Below are 25,479 nucleotides of genomic sequence, written 5' to 3'. Positions count from 1 at the left end.
CCACTTCATGTGATAAACCAAAATATTGAATTTTTTCAGTGTTCAAAAGGAAAAAAAGATGGAGGGTGGCCGGAAGGGAAAGGAGCCGGCGGCTGGGGTGGTGAGCCCGCGTGCCAGTTCGGTGATTGGGGCAGTGGCCTCCCTGGGCACCAACCTCGTCCTCTACCCGCTCGATCTGATCAAAGTGAAGCTTCAAGGTAGTTAAACTTGAACTTTTGCAGATTAAATGATTTAATTGTACTTCTTTATTCATCTTCATTTATTTATTTATTATTCAGCGAGAGCGTACAAGGAGATGCTCGAGGCGTCGCGCTTCCGGGCGCTGCGCACGGTCGTGGCCTCCACCTTTCGGGATGGTGGCCTGCGAGCTTTTTACGTCGGCCTCACCCCCGGTACCGCACACCACACACCACACACACACGCCACACGGCACACACCACACACGCACCACCGCACACGCCGCAATAATTGACCATAGTGTGTTCGTGGGCCACAGGGCTGATTGGGCCGATGGCGGCGTGGGGTTCGTTCATGTGGATCTACAAGTGGGCACAGCAGAACCCGCTGCTACCACGGGCACTGGGACTCGACGCCAAGTCCTCCCCCGCCAATTTCCTTGCCGGACTCCAAGCAGGCACACGACACGCACAACACAACCGCACACACCGCGCGACACGCACGACACTCACGACGCAATTTGCACACGCCGAGCGACACTCACGCTGATTGGTAACGATGCAGGTGTGGGTATGACGCTGGTGACCAACCCGATCTTTGTGATCAAAACGAGAATGCAGACCGCCACCAAGGAGCAGCGATTGCACGGCTTCTTTGGTACGACACGACACGACACGACACGACACGACACGACACGACACGACACGACACGACACGACACGACACGACACGACACGACACGACACGACCAACGACACGACACGACCAACGACACGACCAACGACACGACACGACACGACCAACGACACGACACGACCAACGACACGACACGACCAACGACACATGTGTGCGCCAACGCTCACGGCCACATGACCGAAGCCGAGGTGCGGGAGCTGGTGCGAACGGAGGGCCTGCGCGGGATGTACAAGGGCCTGGTGCCGGCGCTCCCGCTGACGTGCCACGCCGCCCTCCACTGGACCATCTTCGAACGGTTCAAGCAGCTGGTGGCCCAATGGCACGGAGACCCCAACCGACCAGTCGTACGTGTCGTTTGTCTTCCGTTGTGTTCATGTGTGGTGTGTGTGTTGTGTGGTGTGGTGTGTGTGGTGTGGTGTGTGGTGTGTGTGGTGTGTCGTTGACTCAAACGTGCGTGAACGAGCAGAACGTAGCGGAGACATTTTTGACGGCGTCCAGCAGTAAGGTGGTGGCAGCTGCGCTCACCTACCCGCTCCACGTCATGAAGACGTGTATGCAGGTAAGTTCGTTGACGCACTCACGCACGCACGCACGCACGACACACGACTAATCACAGTCATCGCGCAGAGCCAACGAGGACTATCTGTGATCCCCCTGCGCGAGGTTGTGGCCAACATCTACCGGTACACCGCGTTGTGTGCGTGTGCGGTGGTGCGTGTGCTGATCATGATTACGCGCAGGGTGAATGGAGTGCGAGGATACTACAGCGGATTCATGCCCCACTTGCTGCGCACTGTTCCCAACTCGACCGTCACGCTCTTCTTCATCGAACGCCTCTCGCAAGCCGTCCTCCAGTGGCAAGCGCAAGCCTCCCGATGACACCTCATCACGATCTTCAGATGAAAGATGAAAGATGAAAAGATGAAAGACGATGAAAGATGAAAAAGATTCTGCTGATTTATGGAGCACCCAAACAGATCAGATTGAATCTTCGACAAAGTTGAGCTTCTCCCAGAGGCGTTCCTTGAGCTCGCGTACCTCGTACTGCTTGGCCTCCATGACCTTGCGGGCCTCCTCGGCCTCCTGCTCCTTCTCCCGCAGCATCTGCCGCAGCGCCTCCACACCAACTCCCGCGTCCTCCTCGGCCCGCTTCCGCCGCGCGTTGGCCGCCAACGTCGACGCCAGCGGCGGCGCTGCCGCCGACGAGCCCGAACCGGGCGACGACAACGAGAGCGATGACGATGACGCGGACGCTGGCGACGAGGTGGGCGGTGGCGTGTAGAAGGAGGGCGACACGACCGAGACCGAGTCGCCATCGTGCCGTGTCCCGAGCGTGACGCACGACACTCCTCGACCGCCTGAAACGTTTACACGTGTGTGAGGTGCCGCCGCACACGACGCACACAACACACGACGACACACGACACACGACCGCTGTGCGTACCGAGAGGTGACACGGGAGAACTGGAGGAGTTGCTGTTGGAGACCTCGATGAGCGGCGCCAGCTTCGCCTTCCAGCTGCCCTTCCGCCCGCCTCGCGAGGCCCCTTCCTCCTGTGTCGCGCCGCCTCCGCCTCCACTTCCGCCGCCCATGAACCCGCCGATGATGCTCCCGCCGGTCTTCTTGCGCGTGGGCTCGCGGTCACGGCCGGCGAGGCTGACGATACCGCTACCACCGCCGCCGCCGCCCGGACTCATGAACGACCACTTGCGCCGGCGGTCGTCGACCACCTGCGGCACAGGGGTCGACTCGAGCGTGCGCCGAAACGCCTCGCTGACCTCATCCGCCTTCTTAAAAGCCTGAGGGTCCGAGCTGCCGCCGCCGCTGTGGCTCGCGCTGGCGCTGGCGGTGATGATGCTGCTCTGTGACATGTGGATCGTGGGGCCGCTGCGGGCCGACCGTATCTCGGAGCCGCCGCTGCCGCCGCTGCCGATGCTGTTGGAGCTGCGCTTGCGGCCGATGAGGGGCAGAATGACGCCCTCGGGTCCGGTCTCATTGGCGACGTCGGCGAGCAGGGACGAGTGACTGCCGCCGCTGCCGCCGCCGCCACCCTTGAGGCGCGCCCAGAGCTGCGCGCGGTTGTCGGTCCGCCGGTCGCGCGACTCGCGGAAGTCGGCCAGCGGCGTCGAGAACGAGTTGGCCGCAGCGTGCATGGGGATCAGATCGCGCGGCGCGATTGCTGCATTCCATTCATTCCTTACGTCAGCCCATGTGTTGTGTGCGTGCGAGTGCAGTGTGCAGTGTGTGAGGCGTCGTACAGGAACCGGACAGGGTCGCGGAGGAGGTGGCCTTGCGCAGGTTCACCGGTGCGACCACCGCCGAAGATATGGAGAGCGCGCGCTGTCGGCCTCGCCCCTGCATACTGCGACCGAAAGCGGATGTCAGCTCCCCCACGCCTCACCAACGACACGACACACGTCACACTGTAGTGGTGCGTGTACAGGTGGTTGTGCGATGACAGAGCGGCGGCGTTGGAGGTGGCGCTGTTGAGAGTGATCCAGCTGTTGTCCGCCCGGGCCGAGAGCGGCTCCTTGCTGCTGCCGCCGCCGCCGCCGCCGCCGCGCTTCGCACCGGGCAGGCCCACAGTGATCGCTCGCTTCTTGTTGATCGGCACGCTCGACGATGACGCAAACGACGATCGTGACGGTGACGGTGACGACGACGACGACGATGACGACGACAACGAGAGGCGTGGCGAGGCGGTCCGGGGCGAAGAGAGCCCGCCTGGCGAGGAGAGCGAGGGCATGAGGGAGGGCGGTTGGCTGGAGGCGAGGGATCCGGAGCGCGGCTTCTCCACCACCGCGCGGACCCGCTCGCGCATGCTCTGCGGTGGCTTGGCCGCGGCCGTGGGCGACTTGGGTCCAAAACTCGCTGTGGACAGCGACGATGACGACAATGATGACGACGACGTGGTCGATGTCGACAGCGAAGACAGGAGCGGCGCCGAGGCCGGCTGGGCGGGGTCGGGCTCGAGGGCCTTGGCCGCCATGTAGACCTTGCCGACCGGCCGGGGTCCGGGCGACGCCGCCCCGCCGCTCACACTCAGCTGTGCCGTACCCATCCTACGAAACAAACACACACGTGATCAGCCGCGCACGACACACAACACGCACGACGCGCACGACACGATCGAGGCGGAGAGAGAGAGGTGATGAGGTGCGTCGTACCATGGGTTGACGCCTTCGGCCGAAACGAACCGGCGCTCGAAATCGCCGTTGCCGGTGCCCTCGCCCGCATGCAACGACCGAGGCCGGGGTCTGTCCCAAACAAACACCCCCAAACAAAGATTCGAAAAATCATGTGAGCGAAGCTCATGCTCGTGTCGTGTCGTGTCGTGTCGTGCGTACCGCCGGGGATCGGTGAGTTGGCGTTTCCCCCAGCCTCGGAATCGGCTGGACTGCGCGCCCGCGAATTCGTCGCTCTCGCCGAGGGAGCCCTCCACCGAGCAGCTGAGCGACCCCATCCCCGACGAGTACGGCGACGTCGACATCGACATGCCCGCCATCACCGAGTCGGACGGCAGCGACGTCGAATACCCCGACGTGTCGTAGTAGTCATCCGACCGCAGCAGCCTGTTCACCGCAGCATATCAGTGGAATGCGTTGGAATGCGTTGGAATGCGTTGGTGTGTGGGCAGTGAAAAGCGTACGGATCGCTTCGGGTGTAGAGGTCGTTGCATGAGCCGCCGTAGAGGCCCGGGTAGTTATGGTTGGCCTGCGCGGGGTAGGACCCACGCGCGGCCTGCGCGGCGAACCGCCGGACGGCGATCTCGCTCCGGTCGCCCGGGCCGCGCCGCATGACGCCCAGCGCGTCCTCCGTGTGGTGCTCGCGCGACTTGAGTCCATGCGCGTTCCACTTGTCGATGATCTCCGACACCTTGCTTCGCGCCTGCAGTTGCTGCTGCTGCTGATGGTGCTGGTGCTGCTGCAAGTGATGATGGTGGTGCGGGCTCATGAAAGACGACGACGACGATGACGACGGCGTCAGCGACGACGACGCGGACAAGAACGACGAGGGCGACGACGACAGCGACGACAACGTCGTCGGCGTCGATGAGAAATCGCCAGCGGCCGCCGCGGCCTGATTGAACGCGGCGGCGGCCTTGTCGGCCATGCTACTGCTGCCACTGCCGCTGCTGCCGTCTGACCGCGCATCCAGGTCCAGGTCGAGGTCCTCATACGAGTCGTCGCCGTAGATGGCGCACAGATGTTTGTTCGGCGTACTCGAGAGGTCGGCGGGTTCGATGGCGGGCAGGGACGACGACGACGAGGCCGTTGTCATCAGCGGATAGACGAGCGAGGGCGCCGACGTGGAGAGTCGTCGGTCGTCGAACCGCGCATGCTTCGAGAATTGCTGCTTCGGCTTCTTCTCCATTTGGTCCGGGTGTGCTATTCGCGCCGCAAATATACATCGGTGAGCCGCGTGCGTGCGTGTGCGTGCGTGTGCGGTGGGGAGCGTACATAGGCCTGTGAGCTTCTTCAAATTGTCGAAGTTGACGCTGAGCCGCGACTTGCGCCTGCTCCTCTTTGACTTTTTGGGCGGCTTCTCGTCGCCTTGAGCGTAGTCCGCCGCGGCGGCGGCGGCGTTGATCATGTCGCGGCCGCCACCCGCGCCGCCGCCGCCACTGCTGATAACGATGCAGCTGCCGCCCTGCTGCTGTTGCGGGGTACCATGCGTGCCGCTCGAGCTCAGATGGATCACGCTGCCCCCGACCACAGAGCTTTCCTCTTTCTCCCGCACCGGCTTGACACTCGCAGATTTACTGAAGCAATTAACACACGCGTCACAATGAGCTCTTGCGTAAGCCCGCACGCCACACAACACAACCGCACACGCACACGCATGACACAAGAAAGGCACCTGAAAATGTTTGGCACGTTGGTAAGGCGCACGGACAGGCGACGCAGGTTGGCCTGCAGACCGACCTTCCGCCGGCCCGGCGACTCCCTCTCCTTGGCGTCCTCGTCGCCGCCGATCTCCTCGGCCTCGAGCTCCGCCAGGGTCGGACCGGCGACTTCCTCCCCCTCCACTTTCCCCCGGCCGACCTCGTCGTATTCGTTCTCCGCCTCACCTGCCCGCCGCCCGGCGCTGCCTCCATTGGTGTCGACGTGATCGCCCGTCTCGCGCGCTGAGCCGCTGCCCTTGGGCGAGCGCCTGGAGCCCGCCGGCGCGACGAGAGCCGGCAGCGTCGCCAAGCCGGACGCGCGGCGCTCCGGCGTCTTTTGGTGGTCGACGCTGCCCTGCGCAGGGCTGCTGCTCCCGCCCGTGTCCCTCCGGACAGCGGCCGGGCTCGAGTGCTTGCGCGGGTTGGTGGTGGATTTGTCGTGGGAGCTCGGCTCGGGGTCGCGCGCGCTCATGGGCACGCCGATCGCGATGTGGCCGCTGCCGCTGTGGACGCTGATGACATCGCTTCCGCTGCTGTGTCGCAGGTCCGACGCGCTGGCCGTCAGCGGCCTCTTCTTCGGTGAATGCTTGTTGTTGTTGTTCTTCATCTTCTTCTCCTTCTCCTTATTCTTCTTCTCCTTCTTGGTATGGCCGTTGCTGATGTGGTGTTGGTGGCTGCTGTGTTCGATGTGCCCGTCCTCCTTCATGACCACGGCCGAGTCGGAGGCCGAGGAGGCGTAGGGCAGGCCGCCCAGCAGGATGCCGGCGTCGATCAGCTGGCCGGGCGCAAACTCGCCCAGCTCGGGAGCCATGAGGGAGTCGGACTCGTCTAGGCTGGAACTTCGCCTTCGTGGCTTTGGTATCTGTCACAATGGCACGACACGTACGACACGCACGACACACGACACGCACGACACATGACGATTGCAAGTAGGAGGTGAGCGCTGGGGAAACGTGCGCGAATAGTTTGATGTGGGCGGGAACCTTGGTCGGCGCGACGAGCGACAGCCGCCACTTCTTGGGCGGCGGCACGGCGTCGCCATTCTCCAGGCGCGGCTTGGTGGCCACGTTGTTCTCGGATTCCCGGCCGAAGCGCTTGATCAGCGACCTCGACCTCTTCTCCTCCTTCTCCTTGCCACCGTCTTGACCATCCTTCTCCTTCTTCGTTTTCTTTTCCTCCTTTTTGCCTTTCTTCTTGCCTGCTTTGGGTGGTCTGCCGCCAGCGATGCTGCCGATGCCGCTCCCGCCGCGACGGCCACGGTTGTTGCCGGAGGCCTCTGCCGCGGCGTCTCGCTCCCTGTCGTCCGCGTCGTCCGCGTGTTCTTCGCCTTCGTCAGCTTCGCCGGCGTTGTTGTTGTTGTTGTGGTTTTCGTCGTTGTCACTGCCCTCGTCATCGTCGTCGGTGGCGGGCTGGCTCGAATCGCTACTCAGGTCGGCCTCGCCCTCCTGGACATCGGCAAAGTAGGGATTCTTGATCGGGAGGGTGACGACCATTGTCAGCGTGAAGTTGTTCGGGATGTGTGTCTTATCTGCGCGTGCGTGGTGTGTCGTGTGTCGTGTGTCGTGTGTCGTGTGTCGTGTGTCGTGTGTCGTGTGTCGTGTGTCGTGTGTCGTGTGTCGTGTGTCGTGTGTGGTGTGTGGTGTGTGTGTGTGTTGCGTGAGAGCCCGGATCCATTGTTTGAAATTGTAGATCGAGAGACGAACCTTTGTTGGCTTTGTCGAGTTCATGCTTGCGAAAGGTGAGTTGTGTTCGTGTGACGAACATGGTGTTGAACCACAGTTGCAAAATTGTCTGATCGCCACCACAAGGACGAGCGTGAGGCGTCATGTACGACCCTAGACAAACCCAACGCCTGATGCGATGATGGCGAAAGGAGTACCGTGGACTTGTGAAAGATGAGCAAGCGCACGTCGCCCTTGAGCGGGCAGCTGCGACAGTCAAAGTAGAGACCGCCGCTAGGGTTCTTGTTCTCGACCTTATATTTCGCCTGCACCAAACATGCGAAGAAAGCAAGTCAGCAGCTGAAGTGAGATCAGCTGCGCAGAAGGAGGAAGGGACTCACTATATCGGAATAAAGTTCGTTGCCCGAGCGATCGCTCAGCAGAATGCGCATGTCTGGGAGAGATGGCACGGTGGTATGGTAAGTACTGATCACCACACAATTGCGAGCTTTGCAGCAGCAGCAACGTACTGGCTCCGCTTTTGTCGTAGGTTGGAATCACGTTAGTCCGCACTTCGGTCAAAAACACCACCGGGATCTGGGTGATCAATAGGGGTGGCGTGTTAATTATCGCGTGGCACCACTCCAGCTCACTGCGAAGGAGGGTTTCGATAGGCCGTACCTGGCCGGGTGGCGGAAGGTCCCGCGGATCCAACTGGTGCTGCAAGAGAAGTTCGTAGTAGCGAATATAGCGACGCTGGCTGGGAATCGTTACGCCCTGGTGGTGTGTGTGTGTGTTTGGTAACGATGTGAGGCACGCATGCATTATGGGGCCTAGGCCCTGTAGGTAACTTGTTGACGATGTACCTTGCGATCCTTCGTTCGCTCCTTGCCGAAGAGCTCAATGGCCTCGCGCGAGGTGGCGCAAGTCTGTGAGTGTATGAGCCAGCAGCATATCATCAACCCCGTTCGGCCTTTGCCCGCTTTGCAGTGGACTGCGATCACATTGTCCTCGTCTTGGTGTAGCCATTGTTCCTGTGAATGGGTAGGCGCGCTGCAAGTGAGCGCAAGGCACAAATGACACACACACACACACAGACACACACACACACACACACAAGCGCGGCACAGATGCCACGAACCGCGTCTTCGCAGAACTGGCGGATCATGGGCATTGTGGGAACGTTGTGGTCGTCTATGGGGAAATCGCTGACCCTGCCGTAGAAGATGGCATGATTGTATGTCCGCTCCGAGCACCTGGCCAAGTGAATGGAACGGCCACCATCAGGTCGTGATTGTGGTGCAGCACGAAATGAAATACGATAGCAACACAGGTGGGCACACCGCGAGGAATACGTACAAGTTGTACACCTTGTACTGGTTCTCGTGATAGGTGTCCAGCATTCTAGCAGAAAGAAGCGAGAGAAAGAAAGGCCACAAGCAATGAAGAGTGAGAGATCGAGCAAGAGGTGCGCTTAAGAATGTAGAAACAGTGCAGTATACGAACCGAATAACTTCCTTGCGTGGGTTTCTGTAGATGCCTCCGACCGAGTCGGACGGAAACCCTGTTTTCCGAGGTGTGGCGCGTCAGGTTTCCTGAAGAAAAAAACTCGCAAGGTGGCAAAGGTGACCAGATTGGAAGAAGGAAGACAACGTACCCATGGCAATGACATTGTCGGTGATGTCTGCAGGTGGAGGGCCGACGCGGCAAGAGAGGCGGGGCCGGGCGAAGATGAAACGGGTGAGCAGTTTGCTTTCTTTTCAAGCCGGTTGAGGCTCGGGTGAGGCGGGAGGGGGGAGCGTACAGCTGAGATCGAGATCAAAGCCCTCTTGTGCGAACCGTTTCTTTTTCTTGGAGACGAGCTTTCGCAATTGAGATGTCATGGTCGCCACCAATTCTGTCTGTCGCGATTGTTTCTTGTTTTATCTCTTACTATTTATCTCTCTTATCTCGTACCGTCAATCTATCATAGTACGTCTCAACCTGCGTCTTTTTGTTTTTCTTTTTGCGCTCGCACGCAACAGAAGGTGGAGAAGGGGGGAGGGGGCCAACGTTCCCTTTCGAGCCAGTCCAGGTCGGTGGCAACAACCGAAACGCGTCTGGTGGTTACCCCAAAATTGTCAGTAGTACAGTTCAGCCAAACCAAAATTGGGCAATGACTGCGAAAAGGAAGGCTTGCAAGGCAGAACTGGATGACCGCATTGTTTGAAATGTAAACGCGCCCTTACAAAACCTGTTGTGTGCGGTGGTGCGTGGGATGTGTGCGTGTGCGGTGTGTGCGGTGTGAGCAAGGCCTGCGGGGGGAGGGGATTAGGGTGACCGATACCAGGGAGACTTGGCGTCAGCTCTCGCACGGTCGATCACGACTTACTCGTCGCTCGGCTGCTCGCTGTCGCTTCCGTGCTCCTCCTCGCTGGCGGCTTCTTCGTCGTGTCTCTCGGTCTCTCCTTCGACTTCAGCCTTCTCCTCGGCAGCTTCCGTGGACGTCTCCTCCTTGCTCTCTTCTTCGTGGTGCTGCTCTTCACCCTCACCCTCATCATCGAGGACCGGCTCGGGCTCGTCAAACCCGGACTCGGTGGATTGCTGCGGGGTTGATTCCTCCTCGTCGTCGTGCTCAGCGCTCGACTTCTCTGCCTCGTCGACGCTCTCCTGCTCCTGCTCCTCTTCCTTGTTGTCGGGCTGCTCCGTGGTCTCCTCCGCCTTGCTGTCGACGGCATCACTGCTCTCAAAGTTGCCCCAGTCCTCTTTGGGCTCCTCCGCTGCCTTCTCATCGCGGGCATCGACTTGCTCGGGCTGCTCCTCAGCCTCTTCCTTCTGCTGCTGCTGCTCGCTGTCGTCGGTCTTCTCGGCCGCCGCTTCATCGTCACCGAAGGGATTGCCGGTGGCCTCAGCAGTGGAGCTGCTCGTCACAAAGTCCGCGAACTCCTCCTCTTCAGCGTCCACCTTGGCCTCGGCGGCTGGTGGCTCCTCGCCCACAACCTCCTGGGTCTCCTCGACCTTCTCCTCCTCGTCGTCGAATGGGTTCTCGGGCTCGGCCTCGCTCTTCTCTTCTGCTTCTTCCTTTCCTTCTGTCGCCGGAGGCGTGCTGGCAAAGGAGGCCCATTCTTCCTCTCCCTCCTGCGCACAAACGAGCGACCGCACCACGTCAGCAAATGCCCCGAGCCAAGAAGCTGCAGCTCAGAGTGGCAGTGGCAGCAAGCGGCTTCCTTCACGAACCTTTGTGGGCTCTGCCTTGTCGTCCGCGGGCACGTTTGCTTCCTCTTCCTGATCTTCGGTCTGCTCGGCCGCTCGTTCTTGGCCTGGGGGGGACGCACATTAGAATCGATTGCGAGTAGCACGGCGCCATTTGGTAAGAGGGTGCACCATCATCGCCAGGAGCAACAGGCTCCACGGCCTGCTCCTTGGTTTCTTCGTCCTTCGTCGTCGCGGCATCTCCATCCTCCTCAGTACGCAGCCTGATGCCAGGGAAGGGCGATTCTGGATGCGAGATCGGCTTCGTCGGCACTGAAGAAGCCGATGTTGTTGAAGATGATGATGTGTCACCTGCAGGCTTGGCAAGCTTCACCCCCTGTGTGAGCACTTTCTTTTGCTTCTTCAATTTGTCCTCTTCATCTGAGTCCTCGTCCACCACCGCCCAGATCTCCTGAAGCTTTTGGTCCTCCTTGCTCTCGGTCACTCCCATCTTCTATATCAATGCCAGGCGAAATCGAAGTTCGAAGCTGCTGCGATCAAGATCTACCAGCTGGTGAAGGCGCTGAATCAGAATGCGAAGATGAGCTTCGCCCCAAACTGAAAATGTTTTCTTTCGTGTTTTCCTTCGTGCACAAGATCACCTCATGAGGAAGACGAAGCGACGCTGCTGCGGTGAGCACGTTCACCAGCCGTGCTGCTGGCGCATGCGCTCAAAGGCCTCCTTGGCCTCCCTCTCCGAATAGTCGGACTTGTTGGAGAGGTCCAGGCGCGCACCGCCCAGCAGAAGGTTGGCGCGGATGGAGACCAGCGCAGACTCAACCGTGTTGGCTGCACATCAAACAACAAACACGCCACGAGAGAGAAGTGAAGGAGTGAGTGAGCATGCGATCGAGAAAGTAAGAAAGAATGTTAACATTCATCGTCGGAGAGCAACGCAACGCACCAGGCGTCCAGCCGGAGCGCGTGAGCATCTCCGTGCAGATGGACCCGCCGATCGTGACGTGGCCAGTCCTGAATGCAAAGCCTGTGTTTTGGCAGCCCCGTACGTTAGAGTCCTCGTCGAACCGCAAGCACAAGAGCTGAGCTGGAAGATGGGGCGTACGAGGCTTGATCACTCGGATGAAGGGAGGATCGAACGGGTAGGTCTGAGGGAAGGTGACGTGGAGGAGAATGGCCTTCTCCTTGGTCTTCTTAAGATCGGCGGCCAACGGTTCCTCCTTGTCAAAATCGAAGAAGCGAACCTCCCAGTGGTAGAGATTGTCCTTGATGGGCTTCACGCTGTAACCCTTTTATCCCCCCCCCCAGCACAGTACACAATCACGTGTCGGCGACATCAGTCACCCCTGGTGCGACCACGTAGACCTTATATGAGGAAATGTACCTGCTTCTCGGGGTCGGTCTTCATGATCTGCTTGAGCTCGGAGAGCAGACGCTGAGTGGCCTGTTGCGAGCTGCCACTGGGAGTGAAGTTGCTGGTGTTGGGCAGCAGCTCCTGTAGGCGGCACAACGGGGGAACTGTAAATGTCAAGAAGCGGGGCGACGCAGGAGACGTCGTGCACTCGTACCTTCATGTCACGAACAGACAGCGCGGCGCCGCAGTCCTTCAGCGGGCAGGTAGTGGTAACGCTCTGGCACACCTGCTTCACGACGTATTTCCTCAGGCAGGTCTTGCAGTACTTGTGCGAGCATTCCTGTCAAACAACGTAGCGACGTCAGCACGTGCAGTATCTGGGTGGGGCATGTAGGGATCATCCGCGTATCCTGCGTACATCGAGAATGAAGAGCTCCTCGACGGGCGTCAGCTCGCTGCACAGTTCGCATTTGACACCGCGCGGGCGGTTCCTCTCCTCCTCTTCCTGCTGCAGGCGGCGGGCAAACTCCAGGTCGGCATCAAAGGCCGACGACGTGGTAGAGGAAGTCGCCGGCTGGGCGGGAGAGGCGGGGTGGCTGCCGCTGCCGTGCCCACGGCCGCCTTCCTCTTCCTCTTGCAGCCGCCGCGCCAGTTCCAGGTCGGCCTGGAGTCGTAGAAAACGGGCAGGGATTAAAAACAATAAAATGTTGATAAAGCATAATAAATAATACTTGTTTGAATCATCTGTCTCCCCCGAAGCGAGAGAGAGGAAAAAAGCCATGAAGTAGAGGCGGGGGGGGGTACGTCGTAGGTGCCGCTGGTGTGGGCGGGCGAGGCGTGCCTGCTGCCGCCTCGGCTGCCTCCACCGCCGCCGCCACTCAAGCAAGCTTCCACATGCGACGGAAGCAGCTCTATGGCAAACGCACGAAAGCAAATCGGGCACTGCTCCTCGTCCATCCTCAAAGAGTAATAATCTTCTCCTCTACTTTCATGATTCACCGAAACATTTCGATTTCACGAGATTGAACTACTGAAAAATTTACGAAATGTTTCGAAAATATTGAACTCCGAAAAGCCACGCGGGTATCCGGAACAACGGCAATTTGGAGTTTTCTTCTCGGGTTACGAAACAGTTTTGTCAAAATCAAGCCAATGGCATAGCAACGCGGCTTCTGGCGACCAACAGCGCGTGGTCTTCTCTTTTTTCGTTTTCTCTTCCCGCACCGGGACAAGACCACGCCGCCGCTGTCCCCTTCTTGACACCGCCGCGCCCTTCCCCTGACAGCGACAAGCCCGCGCCCTTTCCTGTCGCCGTGACGCTGTCAGCGTCAGCTTGGCAAGTTTTGGCGCGCTAGCAGCCAACCCTTTATCTTCGCAACCGACTGCCTCGACTTGTTCTTCCTACACACCACCGCCCCTTGCAAGCAACAAAGCAGCACTAGAGAAGAAGAAGAAGAAGCCAACAGCGACTACAGCAACATCAACAAACATGGGACAGAAAGGTTCGAGACACATGGTACAAGGCGGAGTAGAGGAGGAGGGCTTTTTAGCGGATGTAGTGCCCGGACTGCCCGCGTGGGCGCGGCGGAGAGGCAGCCTGACCACGCCCGAGGAGCGGCTGCTCGAGGAGGAAGAGCTCGACCTGCTGGCGGCCGAGGTCCAGCGCCTCGTCGACGGACCCCTCAAGACCACCAGCCCCCACCCCCAACAAACAACTCGCCGCGGCCTCCTGCACTCGCTACGTTCGCTCAAGAGGCAACCCGCTACGTTCAACCTCAACACCTTTGGCGTCAGCGACTCAACCACTACAACGACCACTTCGCGGACTGGCAGCGTAGAAGAAGAAGTCGTCGTTGACGAAGACGAGGCCGAGTTCCTGTACGACATGGGCAAGCGGATGTTGCTGGGCCGCGAGGGCGGGATGGAGCTCCAACGCAACCCCCGCTGTGCGGTCCACCTCCTCCAGCGCGCGGCCGCGATGGGCCACGTCGGCGCCAAGTGGGACCTGCACTGCTGCCGCGGCCGGGGCGACGACATCACCCTCGACTACACTCGCGCCGCCGTACTCTACGCCAGGTACTTGTTTGTTCCCACCTCTTCTTCTTCTTCTTCTCCGTCTCCCATCATCGCTGCGATCACGCTGTGTGTCCTGGGTGCGGGCCGCACGTGTGTGTCGTGGGCAGAAATAGGGTCACGCGATTATGCGCAAATTATCATTGGTGACATGTCACCTGGCACGAGTGTGTTTCGTTACCGGCCGTGTTGTTGGCGCGATGCTCTGTGACTCACAGAGTTGTCTCTCTTCTTCTTCGCCACTCGACACAGGTTCGCGAAGATGGGCCACCCTGTGGCGCTGAGCAACCTCGGCGTGTGCTACCACAAGGGACGAGGCGTCAAGAAGTCCCTCAGCAAGGCGGTGCGGTACTACACGCAGGCGGCTCAGCACAACTACGCGCGGGGCAACTACAACCTGGCCGTGTGCTACGACCTGGGCGACGGTGTGGTCAGGGACGCGGCCAAGGCCGTGGACCACTACAGCAAGTCGGCTCGGCTGGGCTACGCCGTGGCCCAGTACTACATGGGCGTGTGCTACAGCCACGCCAAGGGCATAGAGAGCCGCGACTTCAAACAGGCGATCGACATGTGGCGCAAGGCCGCGCGACAGGGCCACGGCCTGGCCCAACTGGTGCTGGCCAACTACCACCGCGAGGGCCTGGAGGGCCTCCTTCCCAAGGACGTGCTCAAGGCCGCGCTCCTCTTCCGGGCGGCGATCGGCTGGGGCGACGAGAAGGCCTGGGACCGGCTCAAGGACCTCCTCGCGGCCTCACCCACGGGCGACTTTGAGGAGTGCGGTAACGACCACCGCCAGGCCTCGACCGATGCGACGGATGCGAGGCGCGACCTGTGGAGCACACAACGCACGTGCCTACGCTCTACGACCAGTGCTGCCTCCACTTCTTCAATCGGTGGACGCACCACAAGGTGGTGGCCGCGGCCAAGACCGAGCAGGCGCAGCTGCCCGCCGAGGTGGTCGACAAGATCAACCGCGAGGTCAGGAAGTGCCACAACCCGGCCTGCACGAAGCTGCGCTACGGCCCGGGCACCGTCCAGCGCAGATGGCGCTTGAAGGCTCCCTCCAGCTCGAGCGAGGAGGAGCCGAAGGCCACCATCCAGCACCGGCCCGAGGCCATCGACGATCAGCGGGACGGCGAAGAGGAGAGCATACTCGAGCTGGAGGGCGAGGGAGAGAACGGCGACGAGGTCGCCCTCCACTTCTGCAGCCACAAGTGCGCCCTGGCGCTGTAAACGTCCACTCGGCCGAACTCGAGAACGAAGCCCAGAGCCGGCCTCACAACACAGTTTTGAAGTCCCAAGCCGACCAGCAGAGATAGAGTATCTCGGCAGTGCGGTCGTGCACGAAGAATTGTAAACATACTGAACGACAAAAACAAAGAGTTCAATCCAATTCAATAGACCTTCACCTCGAGGTGGGCAGTCGCGAAGAAGAGTTTCGGTCGAACCCAGGGTTTCTTTATTTATTTTTGTTTCCTTAGAACATTTCCTCGTCTTTTCTTGGTTGGGACCGCGGAAAGATGCACAGGGCGCGCAAGATGACGAAGGGGTGGGCAGCTTCGGCGCTGTTGCTGGTGCTGGTCGCTGCGACGTCACTTGAAGGAGTGGCAGCGGTGGAGGAGCCGGAGCTGCTGGTGTCTTGCCCGCTTGCCCCCGCCTCATGCCTGACGTTCGGGTTCACCTTCCCTGGGGCAGGGTCGCTGCTGGCTGTCGAGGGGCTTGACATGAAGAACGGTTACGTTCTTTGGGCCGAGACCATCAACAACGGGACCGACGGCATAGCCACCAAGTAAGCCAAGCATCCTTTAATCAATTTTCTTCCATTTAGCAAATTGATCTCAGTGATGCTCGCGCATGGTGCTCACGGTGGTGCCTTGGTTCTGCCTGCAGACTGGGCAACTACAAGGTGAAGTTGGTTGCGTTCGACGATCAGGCAATGGCCAACAATACGGAGTACTACTACGGGCAGCTGCTCAACGTCACTGACTTCCTTCTCGGACCCTGTACCGCAACCGCTTCTGTCTCTTCGCACCTTGCACTATCGAGGCTGTCGCGGCTTGCACTCACCCCACACGCACCCGCTCTGCGCACCAGATGGCACGAGCTTGACCGACGTGGCGAACAAGGTGGCCCACGCCAACGACCGCCTCATCATGTTCGCCAACGCTCAGGCCGAGGAGATCTACAACCACGGCTATCCCCTCATCTTTGGCGTCGGTACCGCCTCAAAGCCCTTTTCGGCCGACTTGGAATTCTCTCCTCTTGTTGACACAGTGCTGTGTTGTGTGTTGCGTGTTGTGTGTGGTCCAGGCACATCCGCTTATCACTACGTCGACCCGGCCGTGTACTATCTCCGAATGCGCGGTGCTAGGACTGCGGCCCTGCTCTACTCCAAAGCTGCATTCACCTCCAGTGTCGCGCAGGGCGCCCTCAACAGTTTAGTCGCTTCTGGCGCCGTTTTAGAAGCTTCGTCGGTGCTCAGCTTCGCCGAGGTGAGTCCCTCTCGCAGTGCCATCTCGCCGCATTCAGTTCCACGCCTGACACTCAACACTAACCCACCGTCTCCGCGTGCTGATGCCAGGGCACCCTCAATGCCACCACAGCCCAGCAGTACATGCGAGTGATCAAGAACCAAGATCCGGATATGTTCTTCGCCTGTCTCCTTCTGCGTGACGCCGCGGTGCGTGGACCACGCTACGCCTTCGCTGCTCGTTGCGTTTGTGGTGTCCACACCACACACTTACCTTCTGTTAATATATATTTTTATTATTATCAGACGCTGGTCAACGCCACCAAGGCGATCGGCTATCGGCCTCGCGCCTTCTTCATGACCAGCGCACCGAGCGAGCCCTCCTTTGTTGAAGCGATGAAGAAGGATGCGTGGTACCTTCTCGGTCCCTCCCAGTGGCAGCCTTCATTGGGTACGACGCTCCAGAAATCTATTATTTACATGCTCATGAGTCGGTATAACCCGTTCGATCTCCACGGGCTGCCCACGCGCAGGCTACTCAGATCAGGTGTTCGGATCGGCGGCTAACTACGCCAAGAGATTCCGTCTGCGGTTCAACGAAGAAGTCTCGTTCACCGCGGCGCAGTCCTCGGCTGCTGGTTCCTCCCCAACCCCCCTCAGCCTCCAACCACCTCCTCGCCGCCAGTTGACCTGTTAGCCTAATCATCATCATCATCAACACACGACTTAGGCTACGTTCTACAGCTGGGCCTCGGCGCGGCTGATGATCCCAAGAACCAGAGCCAGGTCGGCGCCGCCCTCCACGACCTGGACACCATACAGACCTTCTACGGACCGGTCAATTTCGACACCGCAGGCAGCAACATCGCCAAGCCGATGGTCATCACTCAGGTCATCTGCCATTTCTCATCGTCGCCCCAATCTCTCAGTCGCCACGTTCGTCTGCTCACACTCGCGCATGGCGCCGTGCACAGATTATGCCGCCGGCTAAGGGCGCCGTGGGCAAGGTCACGGTGGTGGCGCCCGAGCCCTACAATGCGAAGCGACTGATCTACCCGATACCCTACGTCTACTCCTCTGCCTCCGCTCTGCGGCCTTTCTCTCTCTACGCGCTCCTCTCTTCATTCTTTCTCTCCTCCCCTTCTTCTTGAACGTTTCGCTCCTCTCTAGCCCTCTGTCCCCTATTTATTTTCTAAACTATCGTGCGGTACAGAACCGAAAATTGTTTCTATCTACATATGATGTCCTGGCGTCTCTCTGTGTGTCAGCTGCGTCTCGTGTCGTGTCGTGTGTCGTGTCATGTTGTTTCTCGTTTGTGTGTGTGTGTGTGTGTGTGTGTTCTGGTGGTGGTCGTCTCGTCCAGCTGGAGGGCTGGCGGTGGGACGTCAAGCGCGTCTTCTTGCTGAAGTACTTCCACAGTTACTTCCTGGGCCTGTTCGCGGTGTGGCATTCAAGGGCGCTCTCATGTGGTGGTTCATCCTTGCCGATTGACTCAGCGTGTACCTGCACGCACAGGCCCGAGCCCAGTTCCGGGCGTCGACGAAGCTGCTGCCTCTGTCCAGGGAGGCCAACGCGATGCTTTGGGGGAATCGATTCAAGGTCGAGAAGGTCAACAATGCCTCGCTCAAGGCATGAACACTCAAACCAAGCAGTACTCAGCCCATTTATCTTGAGGACGGAATCCTAGACGCATGTCATTCCTCTCGCGCAGGCACCGGCGGTCAGCAGACACCAACCCCACAAGCAGCGATTGGGTACAAGACCAAGATAGCGCACGAGTGGAGCAGAGCCAGCGACCTGGGGATCTGGTAGTGGCCGAGGTTCTTCACAAAAAACAGAAATAAAAGTTTAATACTACCACCAACGTGTTTTTTCAATCAATTAACTGTGGCTCCACCCCCGAAGCACTGGCTGGGGTCGGAGCACCCGAAGTCGAGATTGCAGCATCCAAGGCCTGTACAGTAGCCATAGCCGCGAGGGCAGTAGAGAGCGCTGTCAGGTTCACCCCCGAAGCACTGGCTAGGGTCGGCGCACTGGTAGTCGAGATCGCAGCACGTGCCGTAGTTTGCACAGTAGCCATAGCCGCGAGGGCAGTTAAAAGCGCTATCCACGCGCACGCCCTATGACACCATGGCATCCAGGTAAGCTGCGCGAACGGAGAGCTGTAGGAGAGGCTGCAAACGTACCTCAACCACCAGGGCCGAGGCTACGAGGGTAAGGGCCAGGATAAGCAGTGTAGTGGCGGAGTTGTTCATCGCGTGTGTACCGAGCAGGTGAGGTAAATGGTCGGTTTCCAGCCATTTATGTTGGCCACCAACTCCGTGCGAAGCTTCTTTTACGTCGACTTCCGTTTGGCGTGATCCTAGTGGTCACCGGGTCCGTGCGAAGCTTCTTTTACGTCGACAACAGCCAAGATTGATTTGTCAATGTTGCGTGGGATTGGGGTGCGTCGAACCAATTAGGAAAAATGATTTTATTATTGTCTTGGAAAAAAAGAAAAAAAATAAGAAACGGGCCGCGGAAAGGGCGTTTCCCTTCTTGTGAAGAAATGCACTTTTATATTACCAGAAAACGATGACGGTGTAAGAAGATGTATCCATTGCACATGTGTTTGTGGTATTGTGTGTGATATGGCGAGCGCGGTCAGCAAGAAATCATCAAGAATGTGGCAAATCTGGTTCATAAGTGGGTGATTAGTAATGAAAGTATGTTGGTGTTTGCTGATTTGTTTACCTACAGATTTGTTGCCCTTGTCCACACCATCCTCACGTGCGTCAGCTGCGTCGTCTTCCTCTCCCGCGTCAGCCGCGTTGTCTTCCTCGCCTGCGTTGGCTGCGTAGCCCACGTCAGCTTCCTCGCCCGCGTTGTCTTCCTTGGCTGCGTTGCCCACATCAGCTTCCTCGCCCGCGTCGTCTTCCTCGCTCGCGTCAGCTTCCTTGCCTGCGCCGCCCGCGTTGGCTTCCTCGCCTGCCTTGCCCTCGCCGCTATTCATTGGTCCAGTTGGGGTAAGAGTCGCCGCCGCTGGAGGGCGGAGAGCACTGATCGAGCGCCTCCTGCAGGGCCGTCGCGAGGGAGGGCAGCTGGAAGGGACCCTTGTGGACCGAGAACCCCGACGAAAGCTGCTGCTTGGTTTCCGCCTGGACCCTGGGTGCCGCGTCTCGCTTGACCATCCACGGGAAGCCCAGCGCATCGAGTTTCTCGAACCGCTCCTGCTCGTTCTTAGCAATCAGCCCTCACTCTACTTATCGTGTGTGCGTGGTGTGTGTGTGTGTATATGTATGTGTGTGGTGTGTGTCGTAGAGAATGAGTACCTTCTTCAAGGCGTGGTTGCGGTGGTTCTTGCGCTGAGAGCACATCCACTCGTACAGCTGCTTCAAGCTACCCTTTTCTGTTGGTGTTATGTGTGTTGTTCGTTGTTGTTGTGTTGACTTTGTTGTTACTCGCTCGGTCTATGGGGTGAAGCGAGGTGGTGGGGCCGCACCTGTGTAGGGAATGCAGAGGTGGCCGTTCTGCTTCTTGTAGCGCTTGAGATCTTCGAAACGCTCCTCCCACGTCTTCCGCGTTCGAATATTGCTGGGTCCGTACAGGTCGGACGAGGGCACGTCCCGTCGCTGACGCTTCTTCCTCGGCTGGCTGCTCGCCTCGCCGCCGCCCTCGTCCTCGTCTGACGAACTCAGCCACTCGGGACTGGACCGCACGCCGCCATTCTTCATCGACGATGACAACGAAGACCCCTTCGTCTCCGTGGCCGCGATGCCGGCGCAGTCTTCGCTCTGCGGTTCGATGTCGGGCGCGGTACTGTGCACCCGCTCCGTGTGCTGCGTGTGTTGCACCGATGACGGATTCTGCGAATGGAGAGCACCGTTGACGGCCTCATACTGGCGTGGTGGCTGCCAATGCTGATGCTGGTGGGCGTAGTGTCGGAAGATTGGCTCGAGCGGTCGCGGCGGCGAGTCGCTGATGATGTGGTGCCGAGGCTCGGCGGAGCTGTCGACGGAGCGACTGGTGGTGTGCAGGCCCTGCGGGCCGCCCATCACGCTAGCCAGGGCCACGATCGGCGACAGCGGCGTCTTGGTGTCCGTGGCGGTAGCAGCAGCGGCCGCCGCCACCGGCGAGTTCCCGATCCCCGGCAGGTCGCGCAGGTGCGGCAAGCCGCCGTGAGGCCGACACGAGATCACCATGCTGGCGATCTGCTGCCGCTCCTGTTCGAGCTCGCGCCGCTCCTGCGCCTGCCGCTCGCGTTCCGTCTCCCACTCGTCCCGCCGGTGCTCGATCTCGGCCCGGGTCTTCTCCGCCTCGGCCAGCGACTGCTCCCACGCCTGACGTATGCTCTCGATCCGCTCGCGCTGCATCTCCAGCTCCACCCGCAACCGCGCCACCTCGACCACCTGCTGGTACTGCTGCGCCGACTCAGACTTTGCTTGGCCGTCACCGCCGCTGCTGCTGACGGTCGGGAGCGCTGAGGTCGGCCGGTGGTGTGCTGACGTCAGCGCTTCACGCTCGTTCAGGTCGGCCTCGCGTCGCTTGAGGTCGTCGAGGGACGCGCGCATGTCGGCCTTCCGGCGCTTGAGGCACTCACGCTTGCGCTGCCAGGCCTGTCGCTCGTCGCCGGCCGCGCGCAGCTCCTGGGCCACGACGGCCTTGCTCCGGTCCAGCATGCTCCACCCGAGGTCGAACCGCTCGCGCTCGCGGACGATGGCCTCCCGCTCCCGCTGCATGGCCTCACGCTCCCTCTGCATGGCCTCCCGCTCCCGCCTCATGCCGCGCCGTTCGGCGGCGATGGCTCTTCGCTCGTTGTTGAGCGCTCGGCGCTCACCACCCGCCGTATCGACCACGCTGACACCGTCGATGGCGCCTTCTCCATCGCTGCCGCTGCTGCCGCTCATGCTGTGTTGCTGGTTGGGCTGCGGTGGCTTGGAGCTGCTGCTTCTGTTTGTACCGTGTTGTCTTGTGCTTGTGATTGTGCGGTGGCGCCAAGAGGCCTCTTGCTCCCGTTCCTGCACACACACCACCACCATACAGAAGCACACACACGTCAGGGGACTTGTCACCACCTGGGGTTCTTGGCCCCAGGCGCCAGAAAGGAAAGTTATTCGCCAGGGCAGCGGCCGCCGAGCCAAAGGCCAACCTCCAGACCCAGGGGTTGTTATATAGAGCTTGCGGCCAACTGACCGCGAACTCGGGCAAGTCGGAAAGGCGGGATTGATGTGTGGGTCCCATTCTCACTACCATAGCAGAAAGATGAGGAAGGCACCGTACCTGATCGAAGGACGAGGTGGCCAGCAGCATGTAGCAGCTGGGACCTGGGACAGAGACGAGTCCCACTTGCTGTCCCGTGCTCACTCGGGGCTGCGTGGAAGTGACGCCTTTCCAAAGCTGGAGGAAACCAAGATGGCGATAAGGTGGGATGTGGCGATAAGGTGGGATAAAGGATGATTAGGAGGTTTGGCAAACAATGTGGTTGCACAAGCAAAAGTCACACTATCGCTAGCCCAGCTACGCAACTTCTCCTAATCATCCTCTTCAACACTCGCCCTTCAACAGTGGTGATGACCATGTGTACCTTCAGGAGAACAGAATAGGCAGTCGAGATAATGGCCGCCCGTCGATGAAGACTGTGCCCTGGCTGACCCAGTTCCTCCCTCCTCCACCACCGTTTTGGTTCCTGCACTCCGCTCTCTAGTCTACCGCGGGGCTTCCAGAAGTGGTGTGCAGCGGTGATAACATTCAAAACCTCTCCTTTCTCGTTCTTCTCGCAATCCGCTCCATAGGTGCTTGCCTGCCCGGAGAACAACCGCAAAACAGTACATCACCCTTTTCCTGTTTCGTACTTTCAGTCAACCTGAGACTTTCAGTCCGGTCGAGTTCCACCTACGACCCCCAGGTGTACGTCGTGGAAATGGAGTTTCACTTTTGTTTCCTTTATTGGCCAAATCAGGCCCCAAGCCTTTGGTTAAAAAGACCGACTAAACAACAAATTAGCTTCAGTGGTTCAGATAGATTGGACAATTTTTCAATATCTTGCACACTTTGCCACATCACTTATCCTATTCTTTTTTTCCCTTTTATTCTGTATTCTCCCAACTGCTGGATCCCCTTTTCGAAAATAGAAATAGAAATAGAAATAGAAAACAAGGCCACTTTTTTAATTCTATTCTCCCAACTGCGGTGAAAAAGTCAATCAGGGAAAGATGAAGCGCACCGCGGCGGTGCGCACACTGATGGTTCATCAGCTGAGGTTGGGCACGCCCAACACGCGGCTCAGCTTTTCCGGGTAAGCTCCGGCGTGCAAGCGCTCTGATCTGCTCTTTCTTTCTCACGCATTCTGTGGAATTCGGCTTCAAGATCGCGAGACCGACTGCTGTCCACCTCGGCAGAGGAGGCTGTTGTGCCCACGCCATCGCTCGTGCTGAATCGATTTCTTGAACGCGATGCCGCGCAACGCCAGTGGCAGGTTCGTCCAATTCGATTTGTTGATTATTGTAATAAAATAAATATACAATAACGGCAGGAAATAACAATAAAAATATGTAATTTTATCCAAGGAATAACTTCAATAAAAATATTAATATTTTTATTGAAGGTGGGGCTGCTCGCGGTGCCCAAATTTTCGGTGGCGGTGCTGGCCGGTGTTGCTGTTTCGGGTACCGTTCCTCTTGTCCAGCTGAACGGTTCACGACGCTCTTCAGCACTGCGCACGCGTGCGCTCTTCTTACGATGGTGATCCACGGCTGCGCAGGCGGACTAGCGGCGATGCAAAACCACACGGAGCGAACACGGCCGATCGTGCTGCGCGGGTCGGCCACCGCGGCCTACGGCATCAAGAACGATCCCTTCACCTACCTCGGCTTGTGGGGCATCGGTATGGGTCCCCCTCCCTTTTTGCATTGGACTCTACTGGTCAGTACTCTCTTTCTCTCACGCTGTGCACTCACCCGGTGGCACGCGTGTAGGCATTTGCACGGCGGCGGCTGTGGGCTCGCTCTACGGCTTCCTGCGGATGGGCCGCCGATTCGGCAAGTGGAGCCAACAGCAGCCAAACGAGTGGCTGCCCCTCATGCCGGCCGCCCGAGCGCTGGTACCCCGCACAACCGCTCCCTGGCTCGTTCACCCACTCATGCCAGCGTTGTGTCATGTGTCGTGTGCGGTCGCGGCGTGTCGCTGCAGTTGGCGAAACGCACATTTGCTCGGACGGGGCTGGGCACGGCCGGCTTCCTCGCGGGCGTGTTCGCGGTGGACCGTGCCATGGACCGTGTGCTGCTTTCGGCCTACACCAGTGAGGCGCAGAACAACCTGTTCACGCAGAAGAACCTGCCGCCCACGTCCACCGTCGACGCCTACATCCTCTCCACCCACGTGGGCTACCTGCTGGTCGCCACGCTCCTCCTTTCCTTCACTCCACACATCGTTTTGCCGTCGCTCATCGCCGCCGCCTTCGCCGCCGTCGCCAACTTCAAGGTCTACATGCTCGCCTCGCAGCGCAACCGACGCCTCGCTGCGGCCGGTGTCGTACGTGGTGGTCCCTTTCCTCCAGCCGATGCTACCACCACAACCCGAGAGGCCGCTACCTCCAGCCAAGACACAACCTCCAGCCAATCCACATAATCGCCAACGGGAGAACGAAGAGAGAGAAGACTCTCACCCTTCATCACCCACGCCCCCTTATCTTCATCCTCATCTCCCTCGCTCTAGGGGAACGCCGCACCAACCACCCGTGCGCTGGGTGCTCCACGGTTACTTTGGCGTGGCCATTCCGGCGCAAAAAGAAGAAGTTCTTGAGTAGTTGGCCGCCAACTGACTGTCGCGTGGCTTGTCTCGCTTAATCTTGACAGCGCACATGTTGTTCGCCATGTCGCGTTCGCGGCCACGGTGGGAGTTTTTAGATGCATAACTCGGCTATGGGTTAGAAACGTGTTCGGGTTGGAGCCCTCAACCGCCAGCATGTGTCTGGAATGTGCGCGTCACCCAGGAATGCGACACATGTGGTTGACACCTGGTGAAATTTCCGGGGGCATCAAGTAACTTACGGCGCGGGTTCGTGCGACAGTCCCGGGTCTCGTGCCGTGTGCGGGAGGGCGTGTTGCAGCTGCGAGCCTGCCACCACAACCACAAGCGAGAGGAGCTTGAAGAAGGCGCAGTCCAGGGGCTTTTCTATCTTTCTTCCTCTGTTGTGTGCGAGACGAGTCCCTGTGTGCTGGCTGTCGCGCGCCCTTCTCCCGTTTGAGACCCCGAAGCAGCCGGTCGTGTTTCCTCACGCTTGGAGGGATTGGGAAAAGAGAGAGAAAGAAAGACGAGTCGTGCGGTGGAGGAGTAGAGAAGAAGGTCAGGCGAGTGTGTGGAGCCCTTGTCAAGACAAGAGAGGCCCGAGAGGTGACCTACGACGCACGAGTGCGAACGGACCAGAGAGCCAAAGAAAGAGCCATGACGCACGAGCGGACGATGCAGCAACTTGTACTCACCAACAACAACAAGAGAAAGGGAGGAAGCGGCGGCAGTGCACCACTCGGCGACCGCTCCCTGCCACGACTGCGACCAAACAGCTCTGCCCCAGCCTCGCCATTCCTGTCCCCTTCGTCCCCAGCTTCGCCATCTTCGATTTCATCTTCGGCATCTTCGTCACCGCTTTTCGAAGACCCCTTCAACGATTCCGACTGCGAGCCCCTCTTCGCCTCTGTCGCCACCTACGTCGGTGGTGCCTCACCCAGCCCTTCGTCGTCGGCTGCGCAGGCATACCACCACTTCTTGCCCACTCCCCTGTCGCAGATGGCCACTACTTCCACTTTGCGGCAGCGCGTAGGTGACGAGGTGTGCATGGACATCAGTAGCAACATCAACTCCTACGCGATGACACGCACGACCATGGCGGCCTCTGCCCCGTTGGGCAAGGACGAGCTACAGCATCATCGTCAACACGAAGGCGGCGGCCAAGGCATCTTCGGGCTGATGGACGCCAAGGTGCGCCAGCTCGCGCAGG

The 25,479-nt window shown here is 59.4% G+C and overlaps 8 protein-coding genes and 1 pseudogene across 8 annotated transcripts in view; 5 read left to right on the top strand and 4 right to left on the bottom strand.

Annotated features, from left to right (window-relative positions):
* Positions 1-58: 58 nt before the first annotated feature.
* On the top strand, positions 59-1,752 carry ACA1_252810 (carrier superfamily protein; the record flags this gene model as incomplete). The annotated part of the gene is given in 9 exon segments (XM_004367524.1): positions 59-197; positions 279-392; positions 497-545; positions 556-596; positions 742-834; positions 1,057-1,217; positions 1,340-1,432; positions 1,501-1,556; positions 1,614-1,752. 9 exon segments carry the CDS (start codon positions 59-61, stop codon positions 1,750-1,752), a joined length of 885 nt encoding a protein of 294 aa, XP_004367581.1.
* A 99-nt stretch (positions 1,753-1,851) lies between these two features.
* On the bottom strand, positions 1,852-9,302 carry ACA1_252800 (dual specificity phosphatase, catalytic domain containing protein; the record flags this gene model as incomplete). Its single annotated transcript, XM_004367523.1, is given in 22 exon segments — positions 1,852-2,231; positions 2,318-3,052; positions 3,138-3,228; positions 3,296-3,919; positions 4,041-4,053; positions 4,071-4,130; positions 4,221-4,445; positions 4,523-5,261; positions 5,334-5,635; positions 5,734-6,620; positions 6,742-7,286; positions 7,462-7,549; positions 7,638-7,745; positions 7,821-7,873; positions 7,950-8,016; positions 8,101-8,196; positions 8,286-8,453; positions 8,561-8,675; positions 8,779-8,823; positions 8,926-8,983; positions 9,077-9,103; positions 9,224-9,302. The coding sequence occupies 22 exon segments, from the start codon at positions 9,300-9,302 to the stop codon at positions 1,852-1,854; spliced, it is 5,505 nt and encodes a 1,834-aa protein (XP_004367580.1).
* Positions 9,303-9,786: 484 nt separating this feature from the next.
* ACA1_252790 lies at positions 9,787-12,919 on the bottom strand (annotated as a pseudogene).
* Positions 12,920-13,475: 556 nt separating this feature from the next.
* Positions 13,476-15,268, top strand: ACA1_252780 (Sel1 repeatcontaining protein; the record flags this gene model as incomplete). The annotated part of the gene is given in 3 exon segments (XM_004367522.1): positions 13,476-14,038; positions 14,288-14,814; positions 14,832-15,268. 3 exon segments carry the CDS (start codon positions 13,476-13,478, stop codon positions 15,266-15,268), a joined length of 1,527 nt encoding a protein of 508 aa, XP_004367579.1.
* Positions 15,269-15,555: 287 nt separating this feature from the next.
* ACA1_252770 (leu/ile/valbinding protein) lies at positions 15,556-17,656 on the top strand (the record flags this gene model as incomplete). The annotated part of the gene is made up of 9 exons (XM_004367521.1): positions 15,556-15,824; positions 15,926-16,038; positions 16,130-16,252; positions 16,346-16,527; positions 16,617-16,715; positions 16,812-16,956; positions 17,039-17,143; positions 17,236-17,396; positions 17,480-17,656. 9 exons carry the CDS (start codon positions 15,556-15,558, stop codon positions 17,654-17,656), a joined length of 1,374 nt encoding a protein of 457 aa, XP_004367578.1.
* Positions 17,657-18,382: 726 nt separating this feature from the next.
* Positions 18,383-18,760, bottom strand: ACA1_252760 (uncharacterized protein; the record flags this gene model as incomplete). The annotated part of the gene is made up of 2 exons (XM_004367520.1): positions 18,383-18,625; positions 18,692-18,760. 2 exons carry the CDS (start codon positions 18,758-18,760, stop codon positions 18,383-18,385), a joined length of 312 nt encoding a protein of 103 aa, XP_004367577.1.
* Positions 18,761-19,489: 729 nt separating this feature from the next.
* On the bottom strand, positions 19,490-21,391 carry ACA1_252750 (helicase associated domain containing protein; the record flags this gene model as incomplete). Its single annotated transcript, XM_004367519.1, has 3 exons — positions 19,490-19,714; positions 19,817-19,893; positions 19,987-21,391. 3 exons carry the CDS (start codon positions 21,389-21,391, stop codon positions 19,490-19,492), a joined length of 1,707 nt encoding a protein of 568 aa, XP_004367576.1.
* Positions 21,392-23,222: 1,831 nt separating this feature from the next.
* Positions 23,223-24,110, top strand: ACA1_252740 (uncharacterized protein; the record flags this gene model as incomplete). The annotated part of the gene is made up of 4 exons (XM_004367518.1): positions 23,223-23,367; positions 23,459-23,583; positions 23,673-24,009; positions 24,040-24,110. The coding sequence occupies 4 exons, from the start codon at positions 23,223-23,225 to the stop codon at positions 24,108-24,110; spliced, it is 678 nt and encodes a 225-aa protein (XP_004367575.1).
* An 816-nt stretch (positions 24,111-24,926) lies between these two features.
* ACA1_252630 (uncharacterized protein) overlaps positions 24,927-25,479 on the top strand; it is a gene marked incomplete at both ends in the record, with an annotated part of 1,984 nt that continues 1,431 nt past the window's right edge. The window contains one exon of the mRNA XM_004367517.1: positions 24,927-25,460. Coding sequence (XP_004367574.1) covers positions 24,927-25,460 — 534 coding nt within the window. The remainder of the gene's footprint in view (positions 25,461-25,479) is intronic.

This window comes from Acanthamoeba castellanii (genome assembly GCF_000313135.1).
Source record: "Acanthamoeba castellanii str. Neff unplaced genomic scaffold scf7180000084768, whole genome shotgun sequence".
Classification (NCBI taxonomy): domain Eukaryota; phylum Discosea; order Longamoebia; family Acanthamoebidae; genus Acanthamoeba; species Acanthamoeba castellanii.
Note: the sequence above shows the minus strand (reverse complement) of the source record. Positions and strands in the feature narration are given on the sequence as shown.